This window comes from Malaclemys terrapin, chromosome 11 (assembly GCF_027887155.1).
Source record: "Malaclemys terrapin pileata isolate rMalTer1 chromosome 11, rMalTer1.hap1, whole genome shotgun sequence".
Classification (NCBI taxonomy): Eukaryota; Metazoa; Chordata; order Testudines; family Emydidae; genus Malaclemys; species Malaclemys terrapin.
Window position 1 is genome coordinate 71,438,391 of NC_071515.1, and position 23,944 is coordinate 71,462,334.

General features: G+C 41.2%; 1 protein-coding gene across 2 annotated transcripts in view; it reads right to left on the bottom strand.

Moving 5' to 3' along the window:
- Positions 1–23,944, bottom strand: part of GLI2 (GLI family zinc finger 2) — a 247,879-nt gene that overhangs the window by 182,378 nt on the left and 41,557 nt on the right. For both annotated transcript variants that reach the window (XM_054044740.1, XM_054044741.1), the window contains exon 2: positions 9,725–9,875. In XM_054044740.1, the coding sequence (XP_053900715.1) occupies positions 9,725–9,845 (121 nt within the window). In that variant the 5' untranslated portion in view covers positions 9,846–9,875. The remainder of the gene's footprint in view (positions 1–9,724; positions 9,876–23,944) is intronic.

Consider the following 23,944-nt stretch of genomic DNA (forward strand, 5'->3'; position numbering starts at 1 on the left):
GTCCCTACCTCACAAATGGGTTACAGGGATAAACACACTAATGGTTGTGAGGCCATATAAACCCCACAGGTGGAAAGGAATCCCCAGTAGTCCATGCCTTATGATGCAGCAAAGAGCATGTGACAGTTGCACAGAGGTAAGTACATTGTAGCATTTCTTTGGGGGGTAGGCGGTTGTCCTCGATCCTGTGATGCATCATGAAAACAAAAGGAAGCATTCATGTAGTGCTTTTCATCCGTAATGTGCTTTCAAAACATTAAATAATCCTCCCAGCAACCTGTCAGACAGGCATCATGATGCCCATTTTATCAGTGGAGAAATTAAGTGTGAGACTGATGAGTCCAGGTTCTAGTCCCAGGTTTGCCAACAGTGATTTTATCTCTCCAGGCCTCAGTTTCTTCATCTATACAGTGAGGGTGACAATACTTAAGCCTCACAGTATCACTGTGAGTTAAATAATTCATTAATGTTTGTAAGAATCCTGGAACACTCAAACAGAGGGTGGTGTCGATTGCAAGGTATTAACAACTATAGGGATATTATTAGAGCATAAAAAAGTCACTTTAGGAAAGCGCTGGGGCATCCACATTACATTACCCGCTGCTGTGTGTTCATATTAGTGTACAAATGACCTAGAATTGGAGTTTGCCATTACTGACACGGCTCATACTAAGACAGCAGAATCTGCTGAAAGGAACAGAGTATAGGTCTGAATTGGGTCTATGAAAAATAAGTAGGGCTGTCAAGCGATTAAAAAAAATTAATCATGATTAATTGCACTGTTAAATAATAATAGAATACCATTTATTTAAATATTTTCTACATTTTCAAATATATTGATTTTAATTACAACACAGAATACAAAGTCTACAGTGCTCACTTTATATTTATTTTTGATTACAAATATTTGTGCTGTAAAAAACAAAAATAGTATTTTTCAATTCACCTCATGTAAGTACTGTAGTGCAATCACTTTATCATGAAAGTTGAACTTACAAATGTAGATTTATGTACAAAAAAACTGCATTCAACAATAAAACGATGTAAAACTTTAGAGCCTACAAGTCCACTCAGTCCTACTTCTTGTTCAGCCAGTCACTTAGACAAACAAGTTTGTTTACATTTGCAGAAGATAATGCTGCCCGCTTCTTGTTTACAATGTCACCTGAAAGTGAGAACAGGCATTTGTATGGCACTTTTGTAGCCAGCCAGCGTTGCAAAATATTTACATGCCAGATGCTGTAAAGTTTCATATGTACCTAAACGTAAATAAACGCATTATTTTTTTAACGAGTGTCATCAGCATGGAAGCATGTCCTCTGCAATGGTGGCCGAAGCATGAGAGGCATACGAATGTTTAGCATATCTGGCAAGTAAATACCCTGCAATGCTGGCTAGAAAAGAGCCATGGGAAAGCCTGTTCTCACTTTCAGGTGACATTGTAAATAAGAAGCGGGCAGCATTATCTCCCGTAAATGTAAACAAATTTGTTTCTCTTAGCGATTGGCTGAACAACAAGTAGGACTGAGTGGACTTGTGGGCTCTAAAGTTTTACATTGTTTTGTTTTTGAGTGCAGTTATGTAACAACAACAAAAAATCTACATTTGTAAGTTGCACTTTCACAATAAAGAGATTGCATTATGTGGGTGAATTGAAAAATACTATTTCTTTTGTTTATCATTTTTACAGTCCAAATATTTGTAATAAAAATAATATAAAGTGAACACTGTACACTTTGTATTGTGTTCTAACTGAAATCAATATATTTGAAAATGTAGAAAATCATCCAAAAATAGTTAATAAATTTCAATTGGTATTCTATTGTTTAACAGTGCGATTAAAATTGCGATTAATTGCAATTATTTTTTTTTAGTTAATTGCATGAGTTAACTGCGATTAACCGACTGCCCTAAAAATAAGATTGTAGTGTTGCCTGCTGGAACTAGCCTTTGGAAGCCATGAAACAATATGTGCAGCACCCAAATGCAAACACCTCTTAGGTTGCACTTTGTTATTAACAGCACCAGCACCACTGTGCAACAATATCAAACATGTATGTGAAGAATGACTTTACAGTTAAACCCATCAAAGTGTTTGAAGTTGGCCTGAGATACTGAAAGGATTAAGGATTAAGAGTCTATCCTGATGTGCCTTGGCATCTTTAATTAACAGAATTGATCAGAAATTTAGTTCATCCTACAGTTAAATCTGCAAATTAAAGGGATATTCTTAAACATTTATATTATGGTAGTGGCCAAATCAGGGTTTCATGGTGCTATACAAACTTACTGTAAAGACAGTCCTTGCCCCAAAGAGCTTACAGTCTAAAAGACAAAACATAACCAGCAGATAGAAGCAAACAAGCAGGTGAGGGTGAGTGGCAGGGAAAAATGGGTCAGCAAAATACCTCTTGTCAATTCTTGATCAACTGGGAGCAGTGGTCACAACCTTGCCACCTGTACAGCAGTTATCCTTGGGCTACCATTTCTCACTGCATTATGGAAAAATCGACTTTGGAGGAGGGACTTGAAGGAGGATAATGTGGTGGCTTAGAGATTTTGATTGGGAGTTTTTTCCACTCATAAGGGGTGGAATAGGGGGAGAGTGCAAGAGTGCTTGTCAGAGAAGCAGAGAATTGGGCAAGTGAGCTGGACGTGACTGGCACAGTGAAGGCACCTGAAAACCTCCATTAGTGCAAGATCATGCTCATAATAAAGAGAAAAATTCTGATTTTGTAGAATTGTGTTTTTCTACTACTGCAAATATACAGTCTCCTCACTTTGAGCAACTGCCATCCCCTGGGTTTGCTGGGACACCATTCTGTGTCCCACAGTATGTTTTTCCTCCACTGATAGTATAACCTCCATCCCACAAAAGAGTTGGCAGGCCTGATGCTGATTCCCTGAAAGCCATTGTGTTGCATCATCTGGTCATCTGCCTGCTACCTGCCCTTCCCACCTGTAGTGTCTCACACAATGGAAACAAGTAAGCCAGTCTACCAGACAGGCTGCATCACAGCCTAGCTGCATGGAGAGATCTCACACTGTGTTTCAAAATGAAAGGCGTTTGAGGCCATTCTTTTCAGACACACATCATAGGGAAATGCAGCTAACTTTAATGCTGGCTGTTGAAGCCACCAGTGCTGCTTGGCCTACTACTTAAACCCTTAAATGCTGAGAACAACGGAAATGATAAGAGAAGAGACTTTTAGCAAGGTCACAGGGATTCCTGCTTAGCATGCACAGCCGCATCGTGGGCAATGTGGCTGTAAGACGCTCCTCGTCTCCTTGACTTGTTTGTGTATCAGCTAAAGCACTTTGCACCTGGGGAACGGCTTCACGAGTTGTAGGCATGGTTCGTGACTGCTTGCCAGCACACCATTCACAAACTGCTGATCAAACGGTAGCTGGCAAAAATAATATGGGATAGTGGGGGTTTTGACCTCATGTATCTTAACCATGGATGCTTCTAGTGCCTTGCAAACAGCGGGCTTCAGGTGAACAACATGGAGTGAAATATGCAGCTAATCACAAGCATGATATTTTAGGAACAAAGACTGCCTGGTCTAAGTATCTGAAACCCTTGGAGATCCCAAGAGGAGTCCACTGTAAGCCATCAAGTGACAACAAGACCTTTTCATTTAAAGGGCTTTACAGAACTGACATTTTAGGAGGCAAGTAAAACCATGGGTCATTCCGCCTGTTATTGGTATTACTGTGGTACCTAGAGGTCCCAAGCAAGGTATGGAATCCATTGTGGTAGGCAACCTCCATACACACAGCAGAAGACAGTCCCTGCCATGGAAAGCTTACAGTCTAAATAATAGGACTCTTCCATTCCTCCAGTTTCAGTAGCTGCCACTTTCTGCCCTGAACAGCAGAACCAGGAGGTTAGATTAATTGCATCATTTGCAAAGTTTTGAAGACATTCACAACACATCAATAGACAGCAGCATGACCAAGAATATGTCAGTGCCTCATATTCCTCTTCCTGGAAAAATTGGACAAAGGAACGAAGAATAGTCTTTAGAAGAGATCCCTGCCCTGGCAGGGTGGATAGAGTTGATGATCTAATAGGGCGTTTGTTTTTAATTTCTTACATTCTCAGGAACACACACACCATTATTTATTTTGCTGAGGTCTTCTGGGACTTCTCCATTTCCTCCTCCACATGTACATAGACTTCCCATACTCCAATACTGAGTAAGATGAGCTGCACATGGACTCCTTGCCAGTGCCACTCTTGTGTTGCTTAGAAAAGATTTCTGCAGAGCACTGGGCGGGGCTTCTTGCCTCTCTCATCTGCCTACTGAAAGTGCTACTTCTCCAGTGGTCCGCATTCCTGCCAACCCACAAATTAAGTGCCCAAATTTGGTACCAAACTGATCCTTAGCAGAGCAGCCCACCATTCTACCCTTACAGTACATATGAGGGTGAGGGGTTGAATTTCATCAGTTGAGGCACTAACATTAAAAGGAGTATTACCTACTGGGAAAAGTGCATGCTGTTACCTACAGGTTCTCCAGTTTGGTTTTCCCATGTTTACGCCAAATGACTTGTTGGACTTCGTATGCAAAGAATTCCCATAGATCAGAGGCAGTCAGACCTGTGTAGCTAACATAAAATAAATTACCACCCTATGATAAATGGTTCTATTAGCAATCCAGATTGTTAAACTCAGATAGAATAGAACGGAGGGAGCACTGCCCCATTCATTCTCCCTCCGGCAGATACCGAGTTGTAAATAGGTTATTTTGTGTGTAAATAACGCATTAAAACTCAGCATTAGCCATGTCTTTTGATAGAGAGGAAATTGGTCCAAATAAATAATCCCAGACAGGAATGTAAAGTAAACCAGATTTAATAGTGCATGCCTGCTGCAGCCGTGTTAAACATGACTAAAATGATAAACCCCAGAATATACTAATAGTAAACTTTGCTCTGACATCAAAGTAATGAGGCTGTATTTTTACCCAGCTTTGGAAATGTTAAAATTAGTCTTGACAGAGTCAGACATCAGAAAAGTGTTTCAGACATAAACACCATCAATTTAGGAACTTGGTGTTTGTGTCATGGGGGGGAGGGGGAGAAAAGGGGCAGAGAGAGAAAGTTCTATCCTGGGACTCGTTAACAGCAGGCAGTTAGCGCTTCCTAGGACTTTTATTTAATTTTTGGTTTAGGGTCAGAAGCGAAACCCTCCCCCCAGTATCTCAACATTTTTTTTAAAATGACATTATTTATATTATAACAGCCTCTGTAAGGCCCCACCGTGCTAGGTACTGGCCATACACATAGTAAAAGAGATAGTCCCTGTGCCCTTGAAGGCGAAGAGACAAATCTGCTCTTGAAGACACGAGTTGAACTCCATAAGCCACGTGCAGAGTTTGCCCTTTGCCCCGAAATGCAATACAGACTACAATTTGCAGAAGAGTTTTCTAAAGGTGGGTGTTTTAAGTTGTGCTCCCCATATTTCAGGCACCGAAAAAAATCAGACCACTTTTGCAAAACTGGCTGCATATAACTCGTAAATATCACCATTAATAACCCCGGCTCCCCACCAAACACACACTTATTGAAATTGAAAAGGGGTGTTAACTCCTTTGCCAGAATGATTTATGGAAAAAACTGAACATTAGGAGAGTCTTCCCTGATGTCATTTCTGCAAGGTCAATTTCTGAGCAGCTGATCAATGAATTACTATAAAAAAAAAGGCAAAGAAGATCTCTCTAGTGTCAGCTTTAGGAGACTAAAATATGAGATGCAGATTGTTAATCTGAAGGAACTCTTCTACTCTGACAGCATCAACAACGCCAATCTTTCTTTCTACAGCCATAACTTAATCTGTTTAAGGCCACAGCCGACATTTGGAAGGGGACAAATATTCAGAATAAGTGAAGTAGAAATGGAGATCGGACAAGTTACAAAAATACAGTAAAGCAAGGAGGGTTCTTAAATCAGTTTGTTAATATATTTGATTTATTGCTTCACTTTATTGGGTCTTAATAAGAAGTAAACCCTTGTGATTCTATGCAGATTCTACAAGGAAAAAAGCTATGATAGGAGAAACATAGCTCAGTAGCTTTTGATCTAATACAAAAGTGACTCAGTAGAATCTGAAAGAACAGGAAGTGTATTGTAGAATATGCTTGTCTGGTTCTGGAGAAGACATTCCTGAGTTGCAATGCTAGCAGTGCCTTGTTGCTACTTTATGACATGCTAATATGAAGAAAATAACCCATATAGCACCTAGGAGCCATCAAATAAGATAGTAATAATAATGTAATCAATACCATCAAAAGTTAATGCTGGATGAGACATGTAGACATGAGACATGTAGTGGCCTCAACACAGGTTTGGAAGCCAAAAACTCCCAAATTTTTAACCTGGCTCTAACATTGACACATACCCCCTCCTACACTCCCTACTTCCTGCCAACATGGCATTATGCAACTTATTTAACCTATTTGCCTCCATTTTCCCTTTTGTAAAATGGGAGTATAAAATAAACACCAACCTTATATTCCTCTGAGTAATGAGTTAATGTCTGTTAAGAGCTTTGAGGATGAAAATTGCTATGCAAGTGCTAATATTATTATGTAGACATAGGAAGTCAATATGTATCCTTTCAGTTATGAACTGCTAATCCCTAGCTTACACTTAGCTACTTTTGCAACATATCTGAAGCATCCTGATTCATTTCACGTGTGTGTGTGTGTGTGTGTGTGTGTGTGTGTGTGTGTGTACACACTTCCCCAGTCTTTTGGGGAGCTTTTCCATTTCAGAAGCACTAATTTCATTCTAATCAGATTTCAAAGAAAGGTCTTCAAAAAAGAAAACAACAGTCATATTCTTCGTACATTTCATTGGCTAGTATCAGATCTGGAGTACACTTTACTGCTAGCCATGTTAGATAATTTATTAGCTTTTCTTCTCACAGTATGATATAGATTTTGCTTTTTACATCTCATTACAAAATGCTTTCATCACACTTCTCCTGACATCTTCAAACAATCTTCTTCTTCCTTTTCCACTTCATTTTATTAAGATGAGAAATGTTGAGCTTGTAAATCATTCATTCCAGGGTAGATAGCACAGTGCTAATATGAAACATGTCATATGCATAAAAAGAATCAAGGCTCCAGTATGAGATCAAAAGGGTCAAGACCATCAAGTCTTGGGGCCAGATTCTAGTCTCAGTACACTTGTGTAAATCTGGAGTTACTCCAGATTTAGGCCCCAATTTGGGACAGCATCCCTATTCAGAATAGCACCCAAGCATGTTTTGAACTTTAGCACATGCTTGAGCTTCATTCACATGAATGGGACTTTAGAGTGTGACAAAGTTAAGAATGTGTTTAGTTGCTGTTCTGAACAGGGATGGTCATAAGCAGATGCTTGAATCCTAAATCATGACCTTATGCTAGTTTAACAGAGGTCAGAAGTTACCTCTTGATGGCAGATTTCCAGGAATTATGTAATTTTTGTCCCTAATTTAATCAATTCTGCAAATTTTCCATTCTGCAAATGTAAAAAGTTAAAGTTAACTAGAAAACTAGATCCAAACTCACTCCAAAAATTTGGATTTTGCTCCAGAACCTAATTTCACAGCTCAGGCTCATCTCCAAAGTAGTACCTTGGTAAAAGGTTTTCTGGGGTTTTTAACAGACACTTCTTTTATTGACAAGATTTATATAATAGGTGAACAGCTCCAACGTCTTATGTTCCAAGAGCAGTTTCCTTTGTCTGTACTTGGGAAGCTTTCACAGAAAATACTAGTATGTTTCTTAGACCTAGCCAGAGTTTTGGAAAGAATGTATTGGTAAAACACAGATACACAGAACTTGTGCTGGAAAGGACTGGGGTCATGGTTCTGCAAACTGAAAACAAGACTAAGTTACCTAGTGGTGCAGGAATCAGAGAAACCCATAGAATAATTTTACTGCCATCTTGAGATGAGAAATTACTATGTATTTAAGGAAGGGGAGGAGAGGGAATCATTTTGAGGTAGAATCTGGCTAGCAATAAGGTATATTTTTCAGAGAAAAAAAGAAGCATAAGAAGTTTATACAGCTGGGGATGCCACTTGTCACATTCCAAATGGGAGAGTCCCTTCTAAATTTGTCTCTCTGTGCCCTACTGAGAAAGGCCTTTCTGTCCCTGTCCTCAAAAAGAACAGTGGGATGTTCACCCAACCTACGTACCATCCCTAGCGTTCCTCTTCTGCACCTGCTACAAGAAAATATCAGCAAGCTCAAAGCTAGCTTCCCATTCTAACATTCAGAGCTGGGATACATGAGGTCATTCAGGAGATAGATGCAGTTCAACTGACTTGATGAAAAGGAGATACAGTACAACAGGGTTTGTTTTAAAGGAATTTGTTCCTAATAGGCACTGTATCATTTCCTTAATAGAGCTTAACTCTGAAGATCACTCCTAGAGTTGGTTCCCATATTTAATTTGGGGTCCAAATATTGACTGTGAAAACACAGAACTGGACATCATGAGGCCCTACCACAATATTGACGTACATCTCCAGGGGGACAAATTTGCCACATCCCATGGAGGTGTTTAGATGGTACTGCCCACCGAAACCCCACGCCCCAGTCTTGTTAGAGTAACAGAGCCCTCTTAAAATTGTCACCACACCAAAAGGTTATTCACTTCTGTAAGTCCAAATGCTGCCCTTTGCAGGCCTACTGGGACCTGGAGGCAGCTCGTCTCCAGGGTACAAGTGAGATTCTCCTTGAGCTGAAGACCCCACTCAAAGAGGTTCCACTCCTTTTACCTCCATCTTTAACAACTGACAGCTGACTGACAGTGGTTGCCTTCCCATGTGGTAGGGCTCCCCTGCAACCCCTTTGATCTGGGAAGGAGTTGATTAACACTTTCTTCCCTGTGCTGGGGAGTAGAGCAGGAAAGGGAGCAAGGTATGTACATTCCATATCAATCTTAACTCGCTTCTTCCATCATCAACATTTGAAGGTCTGATCCTGCTTCCACTGGACTCTGTGAGAGTTTTACCATTAACTTCAATGGCAAGAGGATCAAACCCTTAGCATTTTCACTAAGTGGAGGAAAAGAAATCAAATTCTGGATTATCCCTGATGTAACAGAAATATTGAGAAACTAGAAGAAGTTTCTTTACTTGTATGTCCTCTTGCACAGAATTTAGAATGAAGTATCAGCAGTGAACAACCAGAAATGAGATAGTAGTCTTTTTAACTCATTAGAAAAAAAAAATCAAAGCAGATGCAAGAAATATAGATTTTCTACTACAATGATAACACAAAATGTACTTGGCTCTACCAAACCTAGTAAGTGACATTTTAATTTCCACGTGGCTAAGTGTTAGAAAAAATGCTGCATATATCATAGGAAACCAGGCGTCAGTGGGATCAGTGACTGCTTGTCAGAATTTTCTAACGATGATGTTTAATTCAGATTTAGTTTAACAAGAATGGAGTCCTCCTGTCTTCTGACCCCCAAATCTGAATTGGTCACGCGTCATGGTGGGTCACCATGGTACAATAACCCGTTGCATGCTACACCATGACACAGAGCCGGCAAATTGTCAGCTTACAGTTCCTGTGAGACCTTCTAAGGCCAGGAACCCCAATGAATTCAGCACGTTCACATGAGAACGAATGCCACCGTTCTTATTCAAGTCTAACAGTCTAATGAAAAACACGCCTGCTGCTTTCAAAGTGTGGAAAACATAAAGTACCTCCTTGTGCTGCTGCTGCTAAGGGAGCAGGTTTCTTCCCCGTCTCAGGAAAGCCATTCCCCTCCAGAATTGCACCTTTCCCTTCTTTCTTCCCAGCAGCAGTTGAATTGGAAGTTTCCATCTTAGATGCGCATATTCCAGCTCAGGAACCCTAAGGAACACAAACCAAAAACACATTGCTGTCACTTCTTGAACAAAAGAAGCAAAATGAGCCCCAGGAGGGAGAGCCCAATACATCATCACAATCCAAAAGCAAATTTAAAACAACAACAAAGATCTCCTAAGTTTCTTTCCCTGGCAGCCTGGCTGCTATAATTATAACCAGAAAGGGCTTGGCTCTGCAAAGTGCTGAGTGCTCTCAATTCCCATTGATGTCATGGGAGCTGACGAGGCTCAGGACCTCAAAGGATCAGGCCCATTTTTTTAATTAAAAGTTTTGACTGGACTTTATTTTGTGGGTTAGTATACAGTCAATCCAAAGAGGTGAACCTTTGTGCTCAGTTACTCCCCACCCCCACACTATTTTTCAACCTGCTCGAATGATAATAAACAATAGGTACTCGAGACCCTATGCAACACTCAGGCAAAACTTCCATTGATTCTTGTCTGTTCAATTTGGGTTCTTATTTCATGCCCAAAGTCATACCTGAGAATCAAATTTTTTCCTGAGTAAGGAGTGCGGAATTATGCAACTTAAGCCGCATCTTAAAGTACTGGATTTCAAGCATAAGTGTATCTTTATTCATATCTGTAAGACCCCACTCCCATCCTTCCAAAACACTGGTTCTGTGTGAGAAAGAAAGGCTAATCCAATACAATCCTAAAGTGGGTTTCCCCTAGAGGCCCCAGCACATTTTCATTTCTGGTCCCCGTCCACATTAATATAGCTGAAGGCTTCCTAGTTTTATTTGAGACATGTCTATATAGTTCCTACTTTGGGAAAGGTGGAGGTGGGAGATACTGAAACCATTTGGTGCCTCCGTATTACTGGCCCTTCACTCAGGTCTTGAGAGAAATCACAGCAAGATCCCTCTTACATTTTTAATTGTAGTTTGTGTAAATTATCCAGCCTCAAAAATTTGCTGGAATACACAGGCTGCTTCGGTTACAGGAATTAACTGTATCAGCCAGAAAACTTCTGGGAAAGCGTGAGAGAACTTTTGGGTTGGAGTCAGTTTCACTGTAACAGCATCACTTCACATTTTCTTCACTTTACATTGCGAGTAAAGATTTACAGAGTCCTGAACAGCTTTCATTAAAGAAAGAGTCCACATGCCTTGCAAACTTTTCTCTGTATAAAGATTCCAGGAACTCCCATTTGTTTTGTCTGATACATTTTACCCTTTCCTTGGCTGTAACCCAGATGTGAGCTCTTTGTTTCCCTTGCTACCCTGATGATTTTATTTTTATTTTAATGTTTTTATACCTTTAAAAAAATTAAAGAAAAAAATGTTCTCTCTCCTCTTGGATTAGTTTACTGTATTATAATGATTCTTATTATTTGTATTATTGTAGCACCTTGGAGCTTCGGTCATGGACCTGGACCCCACTGGGCTTATTGCTAGCGCTTTTTTCACTGAGTTGCTTTCTGAGGCTTTGTCTACACTAGCATTTTTGTTGGTCGGGGTGTGAAAAAAAACACCTCCCTGACCAACGTAAGTTTTACCAACAAAAGCACCGGTGTGGACAGCGCTATATCATTGGGAGATGCCAACATAGCTACTGCCACTTGTTGGGGGTGGTTTAATTATGTGGATGGGAGAGCTCTCTCCCATTGGCATACAGCAGCTATACGGGAGACCTTACAGCAGCACAGCTGCAGAGGTACAACTGTGCCACTGTAGGTGTGTAGTGTAGACATAGCCTAAGGCCCCGATTCAGTGAAGCATCCCTAACTCAGAAAGGGCACTTAAGCATGTGGTTAACGATAATACTCACTTAAGTCCCATTGAAGTCACTGATTGGGACATAAGCAATTGTTGAAGGTTATCCTCATACTTAAGCATTGAAAAGGGCTGGAATGCTTTCTGAATCAGGATCTAAATAAAGGGCTTTGCAAAGACCCAGGGTATCCACACTACAATTGCTGCTGCAGGTATGCCAATGCAGTATAGACACATACTATAATGACAGAAGGGGTTTTTCTCTTGCTGCAGTAAATCCAACTCCCAGTAGCTAGGTAAGAATTCTTTCATCAACCTAGCCGTATTTAAGGCATGAAACTTTTCACAGCCCTGAGCAACAAGGCTAAGTTGACCTAAGTTTGAGGTGTAGACCAGGCCCCAGTCAGCAGCATGAATAAGCCATTCTCTCCCTCCGCCCGCCCCTCCCCCCCCCCGATATTGGTACTATTATGAGAAACCGAACAAACTGATTTAGTCTGACTGGTGTTTTTAAAGAGACAAGGGGGATGAGCTAATATCTTTTATTGGACCAACTTCTGTTGGTGAGAGAGACAAGCTCTTCAGCTCTGTGTAAACTCGAGAGCTCGTCTCTGACAGCAACAGAAGTTGGTCCAATAAAAGATATTACCTCATCCACTTTGTCTCTCTAATATTCTCGGACCAACATGGCTACAACAACACTGCATACAGCAATGGTATTTTTTAAAGTCAGTGGTGTTCAGTGCAAAATACTAAGATGACCAAGCTTTGCAATCTTCATTGCTTAATCAGCAGAAAGCAAAAATAAACAAACTCTTGAGTGATCTAGAGAACTGACTCCTCGGTATCAGTTTCTAAACAATCACCAAGGCTTCAGAGGGCAGGTTACATAGAGCATAGAAAAAAGCCGCAAGTCCTGTGCTGCCTCTATTAGAGCCACAGTGCAGAATCTCACCCATAGTAGTTATCTTTAAAAATAAAACAATCTCTTCAGCTTTCCACATGGTCCTCTTCTCCCTCTACCGTTTTCCCAAGCTCTCTAGCAGTAGCCTCCTCTCTGTCCCCCATGCTGGTGCAAGAGCCTTCTCCTCTGCAGTTCCTGACTTCTGGAAGAGCTATCCTATATTGCTTTGCCTCCTCCACTCTTCATGTATTTTAAAGTGCCAAGGGAAAACGCACTTTTCTCCCTTCCCTCTACATTTCTTTCATTTTCCTCTTGCTGTTTAAGTTCCCAGTTCTGCAAACACTTGTGCACGTGCTTGAGTTTAAGCACTTGAGTAGCCCCATTCAAGTCAATAAGACTAGTCTCACATTTACAGTTTAGCGTGTGTCACGGGGCAACCGCACTGGTGGCACCCTCTTGCAGCTGCCCACAGCACAACCCTGGGGGGGAGGGATAGCTCAGTGGTTTGAGCATTGGCCTGCCAGTGTTGTGAGTTCAATCCTTGAGGGGGCCACTTGGGGATCTGGGGCAAAATCAGTACTTAGTCCTGCTAGTGAAGGCAGGGGGCTGGACTTGATGACCTTTCAAGGTCCCTTCCAGTTCTAGGAGATGGGATATCTTAATTAATTTAATTTAACATATGTGCCTGCCTCAGTTTCCCCTCAGTCCAGCCATAAAAACAGCCCAGGCTCGCTCACTGATACAGTCCTACATCTGGGCATAGTTTATCATGTTCACGTGAAACACTCTTCAGAACTCTCATGATACAAGCTATTCTCCTAATTCCCACAGTAAAACTTAGAAAAGTTCCATGATTTTCCATTCCTCTCTTCAGGGACATCATTTTCAATCCACACACCTGAGTCCACCAGCATTTGGTTCTCTGGTCTTTTCTGCCCTTATTCCAGAGTCCCACTCTCCAGGCCAGCCACCTGAGAGTGACTAGTCTTCATGACTCTTCTATCCAAACACAGACTAACAACTCAGCCCTTTTCAGCATCCCAGCACTGGCTTTTAGCTAACTAGGCCCACCACTAGCCTCCCAGTCCTAGCCAATTCCTCCCTCTTCCAGAGAGGGCCTGCAGAATTATCCACTCACTGCAGACTGTCTCCCACAGGCAGCTTTCACCTGCCCTTTTCCTCATGCCTCCAGTCTGTGATCTCAGGTGGCTTTGACTCAGCAGGTCTCTCTCTGCCCTCTAGGTCCCAGGTGCCCTCTGTTAAGCCCAAATTGGAGCAGTGGGGGGAATCAGCTGACTACCACAGGTGCACTGGCCTCTTCTCTCTTAAAGGGTCCATGTCACCCTGTGACAATGTGTTTGCAGTACCAGAGTGTAACTTTGTGGATGCATTGTTTTAATGCAAAAGTGTTTTCTGGGAGTTTTTCTGTAAGAGTGACACAATTTTGCTGGCAAAAAAATTGCATGTGCAGTTAAATTCAGTAGCACAGCTAAGTTGCAGATTTGTAGGCTCAAACTGTAGATGCAAAAATGGAAGCCAACATTTGAAATTATGTGATATACAATTATAAGCTTGACTGATCACATCTGAACTCCGCAAGTACCTATGGAGCACTAACTAGGCCCCTTAAGTCCTGTCCACGCACGCACTGGGCTCAATGGCAAACATGGAATAGGTTCATTGGGGCCAAGATTTACAACAATTTAATCTAGAAATTACTTTGGGTTACAGATGATGTATGAAATAAATACACTCAATCGAAGGAGTGTTTGACCTAGGTCTGACATTCTGGGCTTCTGTTCACTAAGCAAATAAACATCAGAGGCTAAATTATTAGTCTGCCACCTGTTTCTTCTTAGCCCCTCCTTTCAAGGTTTTCCACTTTTGTTTGAAACCTGACCCCTCCTCTCCCCTCAGGGTTTACTGTGTCCATGGAGCTGCAAAGTTGCTCTTTGTTTCGGATGTTACACAACACTATTATGCTTAGTAAAAAAAGAATTCTTCTTGCAAAGGAACTTATTTCCACGGTGGATGTGAAGATTATGGCCAACATTTTCTAACGTGGGTGCCTCAAATCAGTAATCTAGATCCATATTTTAAGCATCTAAATCAGTGGCCTGCTTTCTCAAGTATTGTACCCACAACTCAAATCAACAGAAGATGTGGGAGACTTGGGCAACTTTCACCTAGGTGCCTAAAGATTTAGAGGCCTAATTTTAGACACTTGGGATTGAAAATTATGTCTAGAAGGGCCAATTTTCAAAAACAGCTACGGGTTATAGAAGCACAAGTCCTGTTGGCTTTCAATGAGACTTGTGCTCATAAATGCCTTTGGTGCTTTTGTACTCTCAGTCGGCATCGATAAGATAATTAGCCCCTAACAAGAATATTTCTGTGTCCTGGAAGTGCAGTAAAGTTAATAAACAAGAATATTCATGCTCTTAGGCTTCTCTGCTTCAGTGTGTCTTGAAAATTTAGACATTTCAGGCTACATTTTCAACAGTGCTTAGTAATTTGGGGTGCCTCAGGAGTAGGGGGCCCAGCCTGAGATACTGTGAAGCAGCCTGCTTTTCCGAAAGTGCTAAGGGCCAGAATTGTAAAGGGCCAGAATTTAAATCAATGGGAGTTAGGGACCTACCTGTCTTACAAATCTGGCTCTAAGCGCCTACCCTCTGCCAATCAGGCCTCTTTAAAAAGATATCTAAATGTGGGCACCCCAAAAATGGAGACCTCCAAAATCACTGGTTGCTTTTGAAAATATGGCCCTCAGTTATTGCTCTGTGTATTTGAATCTCTGTTTTTATGTTAAATATGAATGAAAAAAATCACCAAGTGATTACAATAAATGGTTGCATTAGAACAGGTAAATCCTTCTCAACCACGAGATTAGAAAAAAGTAGAATGCAACGACTCTAATCTTATGGGATTTAAGGGATTTAGTGGAAATAAGTCTATAATTATTTTTGCTTTATTAAGGGTACTGGGTGGCTGAGAGAATTGGAAATAGGATATGGGGTCTTTTACCTCTTGGTCACTGATTCTCCAGGGTGGTAATGACCATCTGATAGTCATTCAGGAGCCAATGTGAGTGGGTAGGTGGGTTTGAGATTTTTCCTACCAAATAGGTGTCCCCATCACATCAGCAGTAACTGACACCCTTGCTGACAGTCTCAGCAGAGCAGCCAGGGAATAAATAGACAGATCAACTGAATTACTCTCTGACCTTTAGATGGGGTTGAGTGGCCAGGCAGAGTGAGGAAAGCTTCCACTCCCACCACCATCCAATATGAATTCTGGAGGCAGCATGGCCTTGTGGTTAAGGCCCAGACCTAGGACTTCACATAGCTAGGTTCTCTTCTTGGCTCTGCCACAGATTTCCTGTGACTTCACCTCTCTATTCCTCAGTTTCCACATCTGTGAAATGGAGACACCATACTTACCTACCTCATTGAAGTTCTATGAGACTTAATTTTGTCTTGTTTGCAAAGTGCTATGAGATCCCCAGAAGGAAGAGGCTACAGAAAGTAGTATAATTTTGAGTATAAGGAAATATAAAGGCTATTTTCCAGGGCTGTCAATCCCACTCTATTCATGAGCACTACATTCATATTTTTTAAGCAATACATCTTTTGCTCTCTGCTCAGTGCTAAACTTTTTTCCACTGCTCTATGCCACACAGAATTCATGAATTCAGGGACAGATTAATTCTAACTGCAAGCCATTTGGCAGGAAAAAGAGTTTCACAGGGATCCTACTTTTTACAGAGAAAGAGCATGCATATAGGAGTTACTATACTGAGAAAAACCCTGTGCATTTAGTCAAACACCAACCTGCGCCCTCAGTCATTACTCAAAATTAGAAATCAAAAATGGATTACTTCGTTTGTCCTTTAGGTTCACAGCCTTCTCTACAGGCAGAGGGTTAGGTAATTGATTTTGACACTAATACCAAGCACTGTTCATATCCCCTATAATATGATTCTGCGGTGGTATTAAAAAGGTAGGTAAGTGAGAGCCGAAAGGAAAGTGCTATGGGATTTGCCCTAGACAACTCCAACTATTTTAACAGCTGCATTGTATATTAAGAGGGAGAAATCCCAACAGAATTAAAAACAACAAAGCCACATTTGCCTTTGAGCAAAAACAGAAGCCATAAAACTTTCCTAATAAAACAATCCTTCCTCTTAAATGCATGAAGAATGGTCACAAGTGCTCTTCCAAAACACCCATCTTCTTCTAGGGCCACCAGCCTGAAGTTAACTCCCAGCTGGACTGCAAATAAACAGATGCTCATCAGATTCCACTTTATTTTATTTTATTTTATTAGGAAAGTTTTAGTTAAGTTTGAACATTTCTGGGTTTTTCATTAAAAAAACAAGAATGCAGAGAATCTAGAATCTAATGCAGAGAATCTAAAATTTTCAGTGAAAAATAATTACCAAGTTTGACCAGTCTACTTAATTTTCTATGATTTTCAGGCTTACTGTGATAAGGCAGCAGACAACAATAAAGCTCAGAGATGGGTCTGTTCCATAAAGAACACAGTAGGGGCAATGAATGGCATTTGCGAGATCAAGAACCAATCTGCCAGCACAACATCGGGAGAAAGGCTTCCTAAAGAGTCCTTCCGGTATAGCTCTGCTTCTTTTTCACAGATCTCAAGATATTTATAGAACTCTACTCTCTCTTTCATTTAAAATCTAATTGTCTTATACAAGATTAAAATGATGAAATACACAATTAAATGAATTAGCTTAAAAATTAAAACCTGTTTCACCTTATACCATCTTCATTTGTATGAACAGAGGGATATTTTCAGAGTCTGCTCTTTAGTAATGGGCTGTGTAACACAGAAAAAGCCCTTTGCATGCAATCAGTTATGAAATACAGTTTGAGCCAAGTGTTTGAACATTGGCTCAATACAGTGGTTGTTGTGATCCTTTTCAGTCTTCTGTTCTGGGTTACACAGCTGTGATAGCAATTATTTCAGTGAAGCCCTCAGCTTTACAACACAGCAGAATTTGACCCCCCCTTCTATCAACAGCAGCCTCAGATTAATAAAGTTATTTCTCTCCACATGCCAGAAGTAAATGCATGGACTGCTCAAACATGCAGTTTATCACTTAAGGATCTAAAAATGTTTATAAAATACAGTATCAGTCAAACGTAACAGCAGCATAAATAAGAAGTCACGATTAATCAATTGTGAAGTCCTTTGGACGACAGGTTCCCAGTCAAGCCAATTCATTTTCAACTACTCTGCCCTTGGAAATGACTCAAATGTGCATCTTGTAAGGTCTTCACCATGACTTCAGTGTATGTGAGAGCACTCATTCTCTACTGCATGTACCTTACAGGAGGAAGGAACCTTACATTGAAGATGACCTGCTCTATTCCTATGCCACTGTACACTATTATTTAGAACTTCATATTTACTTTATTCCAGACCAAAATCCTCAAACAGGGCTAGAGTCAGCATGTTGCTGAGAATCCTCATGTCACTTTGATTTTAAAGAGAGATGAAGATACTCAGTGTATTATTATTAACTACTTCTTTGTATTACCAGCAACCATACTTGGAGTGAACAGCACAGGTTGCAGTAGAGAAGCACCAGGAAGTCAGTCTGTATGCACATGGCTGGAATGATAGCTGCAGTTGCAGCATCTCAGTAAATAGTTGCACAACAACGGGGAAGTTAGGGTACTATTGATAAGGGAAGAAGGAAGATGGGGAGGAGAGAGCAGGGATCCTGGTGGGGAGGCAGCAATCCAGCAGGAGAAAAAATTGTTGGTGGGGGCACACAAAACCCCTGGCATGCGGCAGAGTGGGGAATGAGACACGCAGTTACTGGGGGGAAAGGGCCCCTGCAATGGGGAAATGGGGCACAGTGGTATGGGGAAAGGGGGACACACAGAGCACCTGGAATGAGGGAGGAGATGCAGGGAGTCCCTGAAATCAGGGGAGATGTCAGGGTAGAACAAGGAATTCTTGTGAGTCGGGAATGGAGGGATGCAAGGAATCCCTGGTGTGTGCAATACGCTCAGACTACAGACACTACAGAGCATGCAACCCCCTAGTATACTCTATCATCTATTTGTAATGGTTTAGGGCATGGCAGGGCTCACACGATGCAAACAATCTGACTCTTTATAAGGTTCCATGCAGAGAAAAAGGAAAAGGAAAAGGAAGAATGATTGATTTTGTACAAGGAATGAACCTCAATTGTTCTACCATTCTTACAGAAGATACAATATTTAATTTACATGAGATGAAGCCAACAGTTTAAATGCAGATTGGGTTGGTGGCAGTGATCAGAAGTTATTACCAAGTGGAGGCCCATAACTAATGAGTTGAGGCCCATAACTAATGTATCACATACATCACTATCACAATTAGCCCTAATGGGCCTACCTGTTGGCAGTCTCAGAAGAAGCCAAAGACTAAATGGGCCATGGGCAGTTAACTACTTTCTCTCTTCCTAGAACTGGTCATTTCCAGGTCATGCTTGAGGTATATTGGTGGACAGAAGGTAGTACTAGAAGAACCTGTACTGTACCCATTGAGTGAATTCAGCGTATCAAAATGCCAATTCGGTATTTTCCATGAGTATTAAATTCACTTTAATTTTGTAACTTATTTATTTTTAAGCTATTTGGGTTTTTAAATTCTTTTTAAAGAAAGGATCTTGGATCTGTTTCCCAATTTCATGTACATTTTTGAACTGCTGCGGAAAGACACCAGCATAGACTTAGAGCCTTGAACAGAAATTATCTTTCACATGCTGGGTTAAAACTATAACAATACATCATCAAAACATATGAGCAGACATGAAAGCCCAGAGTCAGACACAGATTAAGCACACGGTCCATGCTGAGACATGCATACAGGGGTATGCAACTTTCTCTTCTCTTTTAGAAGTTGTCTTTGTTTCCTACTTCGGAAGAGTCGAGAGGATAGTGTGGTTGGGGGAAGAGCCGTTTGCAGTGGAAAAGGAAAACAAAGTCATACTCGTACTTTCAAAGTCTATTCTACATGTCTAATCATGAGAGATTTTTACCATACAGAATTCCAACAAGCGAAGAACTGTCATGCAGAGATAGTCAAGATGCCATTGCATTAAGAACCTGGGTTAATATGCTGTGAAAATATATTGCCTGATAAGCAACATTGCTCAGAATTGATGTATTGCCATTAGACCTCATCAAAAAAATTCTAACTGAAGGGTTTTTTTTCCCCCATCATAAAACAGACAAAACAGACATTTTCACAAAAGAATTGTGTCTGTGGAAAAATTTCTGAGTTTTCATTGAAAACCTACAAAGTTTTCCATTTTCAGTGACTGAAAACTTTCTGTTTTTTCAATGAAAACCTCTTCCTTTCTCTCCTGATAACCAAAACATCTACCTTTCAACTTCTCTATTTTGTTAGTGATAACTGTTTAGTAAGACTTGAGTAATAAACATCTTCCAGAATGCTGATAAACTCCAATGTGTTTATGCTCTGCCAATGGCGCTTTTGCTGAGTACACATTCCTTTACCATGTAGTTATGTCTATTTTGCTACAAGTGATTAGATGACTAAGACATAAAACTGTCCACCAAAAGGAAATGGTTACTATGTGATTGCTGCCTGGTCTCATGCAAGAACTGACTTGGTATCTTGGTCTAGTGGGCAGTTGCTAGCACCACAAAAAATCACCTTCACTGATTTATTCTCTCAATAGAGAGAACAAGGAAAAAGAACTTCACCATGTCAGACTTGAGGGATGGTGGCATGTCATTGTGGGGAAGCTTCTCCTCTTGCTGTCATGCTGGATCTGTTCTCCAGATGAAAAGCAATCGGGCTAAGAAGCCAGCAATTTTCATGTGCACAAAACTCACTGGAACAAAAACAAACAAACAAAAAACAACTCTCCACTATGCTTTTACCAAATAACAACAAGTTACTATGGCTGGGCGGAGTAGTTTATGACCCATACTGTTTAAGAATGTAACATCTGGGCATTTTAACTTATTCAAGTGGAAGAACTGCACTTTGTGGTAACTGGGCCAGGAACTCAGCAATTCAGTTAGTGGTGGATTCTCTCTTGCTGTAACCCAATTATTATTCAGAAGCCACAGTCATGCCAGGACTTTGTGGGATTAAGGAACAGACTATGATGAACAGCAGCCACACTGGGCTACTATTTGGGGTAGCTGGATAGTAGACACTACTGGGATAGCAGAATGCTGATATTTATCAATTTACTTGTACAGTCAACAAAATCCAGCCTCTTGAAAGGATTTAGACTGTTGAGTCATGCAAATAGCTAGCCTATGAAACCCAGTGTTCTTATGAGCATTACCCTCCTCCATTCCCTTCGATTCTTTGCTACAATCTAATTTAAGGCAAGAAAATAAGTGTAAACGCTTCAAGATAAGGACCAAGTCTCTGTATGTTTTTTTGTAATATTCGGCCTAGCTTAAAGGGGCTTTGATACTGATTGGGGTTTTGGGTACAACTACAATAAAAAAAATAACTAGTAAAGAGTTACTATTGTACACTATAGCTATTTTAATTTCAGTTCTCAGTTATTGGATAAGGGAAAGAAAAAATATTTTAGCCCTCCTCAAATAAATTATAGGCTAAACAGCATCAGTTACTGGACAGTTCAGCTATAGTTCGTTTTCTTATTTATACAGAAGCATTGGTGTGCAAGTGAGTTAAAGAAAGGACAAAATTTCCTGCTCTCAGAAACTTATAGTCTGAGAAAGTATCCCTGATCAGGAAAGCACTTACTAAAGTCTCATTGAAGCCATGGCTGATTTCTTCCACTACATATGTGTTCTCTCTTCCTTCAGTTCCGCCATCTTCCTTGCCAAACAATTCTACTTCTAAAACGTATTCCCTGCTGCCGTTTGCCACCTTTGATTTACTCTGCAAGTCTTCCCCCTCTTCCTGCCTCAACTTCTCCCTCGGCCTGTTTCTTCCAAGAGAAAATTGACAAAATATGGTGTGACCTTTCCCCCTCCCCTCGGTTCACCCTGCTTTCCAGCTTCCCCTTCAACAATGGTCAGGATTTTGTCAGGATCCTGGAGTACAGGATCCTCTATTCCCCTCTATTCGGCACTGGTGAGGTCACATCAGGAGTATTGTGTCCAGTTTTGGGGCCCCCACTACAGAAAAGATGTGGACAAATTGGAGAGAGTCCAGCAAAGGGCAACGAAAATGATTAGGGAGCTGGGGCACATGACTTACGAGGAGAGGCTGAGGGAATGTGCTTGTTTAGTCTGCAGAAGAGAAGAATGAGAGGGAATTTGATAGCTGCTTTCAACTATCTGAAGGAGGGTTCCAAAGCGGATGGAGGTAGGCTGTTCTCAGTGGTTGACGATGACAGAACAAGGAGCAATGGTCTCAAGGTGCAATGGGGGAGGTCAAGGTTGGATATTAGGAAAAGCTATTTCACTAGGATGGTGGTGAAGCACTGGAATGGGTTACCTAGGGAGCTGGTGGAATCTTCATCCTTAGAGGTTTTTAAGGTCAGGCTTGGCAAAGCCCTGGCTGGGATGATTTAGTTGCGATTGGTCCTGCTTTGAGCAGGGGGTTGGACTAGATGACCTCCTGAGGTCTCTTCCAACCCTAATCTTTTATGATTCTATAATTCTAACTCTCTCCACCTTCTCTCATCATAGACAGAGAAGTTTCTCATCTGGTCTCCTCCTTTAATCCTCCACTTGCCTCAGTGACCCCATCTCATTTTCTGATCTCCCTTCCTCCGCATTTTCATCCCTTCTCTTACTCGTCTCGTTAATCTCTCAATTTCCTCTGGCTCTTTCCCCTCACAATACAAACATGCTTTTGTCTCTCCCATATTAAAAAAACCATTTGATCTCACTTGCCTCTCCAGCTACCACGGCACCTCCCTTTCATCTATCAGCTCTTTGAATGGGTAGTTTATGCTATCTGGAGTTCATGTCCTCCAATTGAATTGTAGACTTTCTCCAGTCCAGCTTCCGCCGCCCTTGCATTCCACCGAAACTGCTCTTGCCAAAGTCTCTAATGACCTCTTCCTAGCCAAAGATCAGAACCAGTTCTCTTTCCTTATCCTTCTTGACCTGTCAGGTGCCTTCAACATGAATCATACTCTTCCTCTTGAAATCTTGTCCTCCCTTGGCTTTTGTGACTCTGTCCTCTCCTGGTTCTCCTCCTAGGTCTCTAACAGCTCCTTCAGCATTTCCTTCAGAGGAGCCTCCTCCTCCCATGCTCCACCTCCAACTTTCTGTGGGGCTTCCTTAGGGCTCTGTCATTGGTTCCCTTCTCTTCTCATCTGCAAACAGAAATTCAACTATCATCTCTGTGCTGATTACTGAAAATTCTACCTCTCTGCCCCAGACCTGTCTCCTTCTGTCCAAACTAAAATCTCTGCCTCTCTCTCTCTCTCTCTCTGACATCTTCTCATGGATGTCCAGCTATCAGCTCAACCTCAATATGGCTAAAACAGAACTCTTAATCTTCCCCACTACCTCCTTTCTCAATCACGGTGGGCAACACCACGATGCTGCCTGTCACTCAGGCCTATAACCTGGACATCATTTTCAACTCAGATCACTCTAGGTCCTCATATCCAGGCTATGTCTAAATCCCACCAATTCTTTCTGCATAGCATCACTAAGATACGGCCTTTCCTATGAATCCACACAGCTAAAACTCTTGTCAAGGCTTCCATCATCGCTCCTCTCAGTTACTGCAAAATCTGGCCTTGACAAATGCAATCTTGCCTTGCTGATATCCATTCAGAAAGTCGCTACAAAGATCATACTCTTAGCTTGTCACTTTGACCATGTCAACCCTCTCTTTGCATCTCTATACCAAACATAAGCTAGCACACTTTCAAAGCTCTTTGTGGCCTATTCCCACCCTACCTTTTATTCAACTCTCACCTCTGACTGACCCATGGGATCAGTCTTCATCACCCACTTATTACATTTTCAAACAAGCACCTGTGCTTTCTCCCATGCTTTCCCTCACACTTGGGAGGCACTCACTCCCCATAAAAATCTGCAAAGCTATCTCATTGTACCTCTTCACAACCCTTCTTAAAAGTCTCCTTTGCCATGTTGCCTACACAAAATCTTGACAATGGTTAGGCTGCTGGTGTGCTGAGACCACAGCCTATCATGTTGCCTACATTTTGGTTCAAATTTTTGTGGGGGGCACATACAGACACAAATATGCAGGATTGAGTGAGCAAATATGGATGACCTCACCATTTCTGCCCACAAGCCTCTATTTCCTGTCAACTACAATTTTTCTCTTACACTTTGTTCCACATTTTGGGTCTTGAGAATTTATTTGACACCTTCATGCATTACAGCTGAGTCAGTTCACCTCATCCGCAGTTCTGGAGATAAGGGTCTATCAATATTTCTATTGCAATCTCAGATTTTCAGGAAT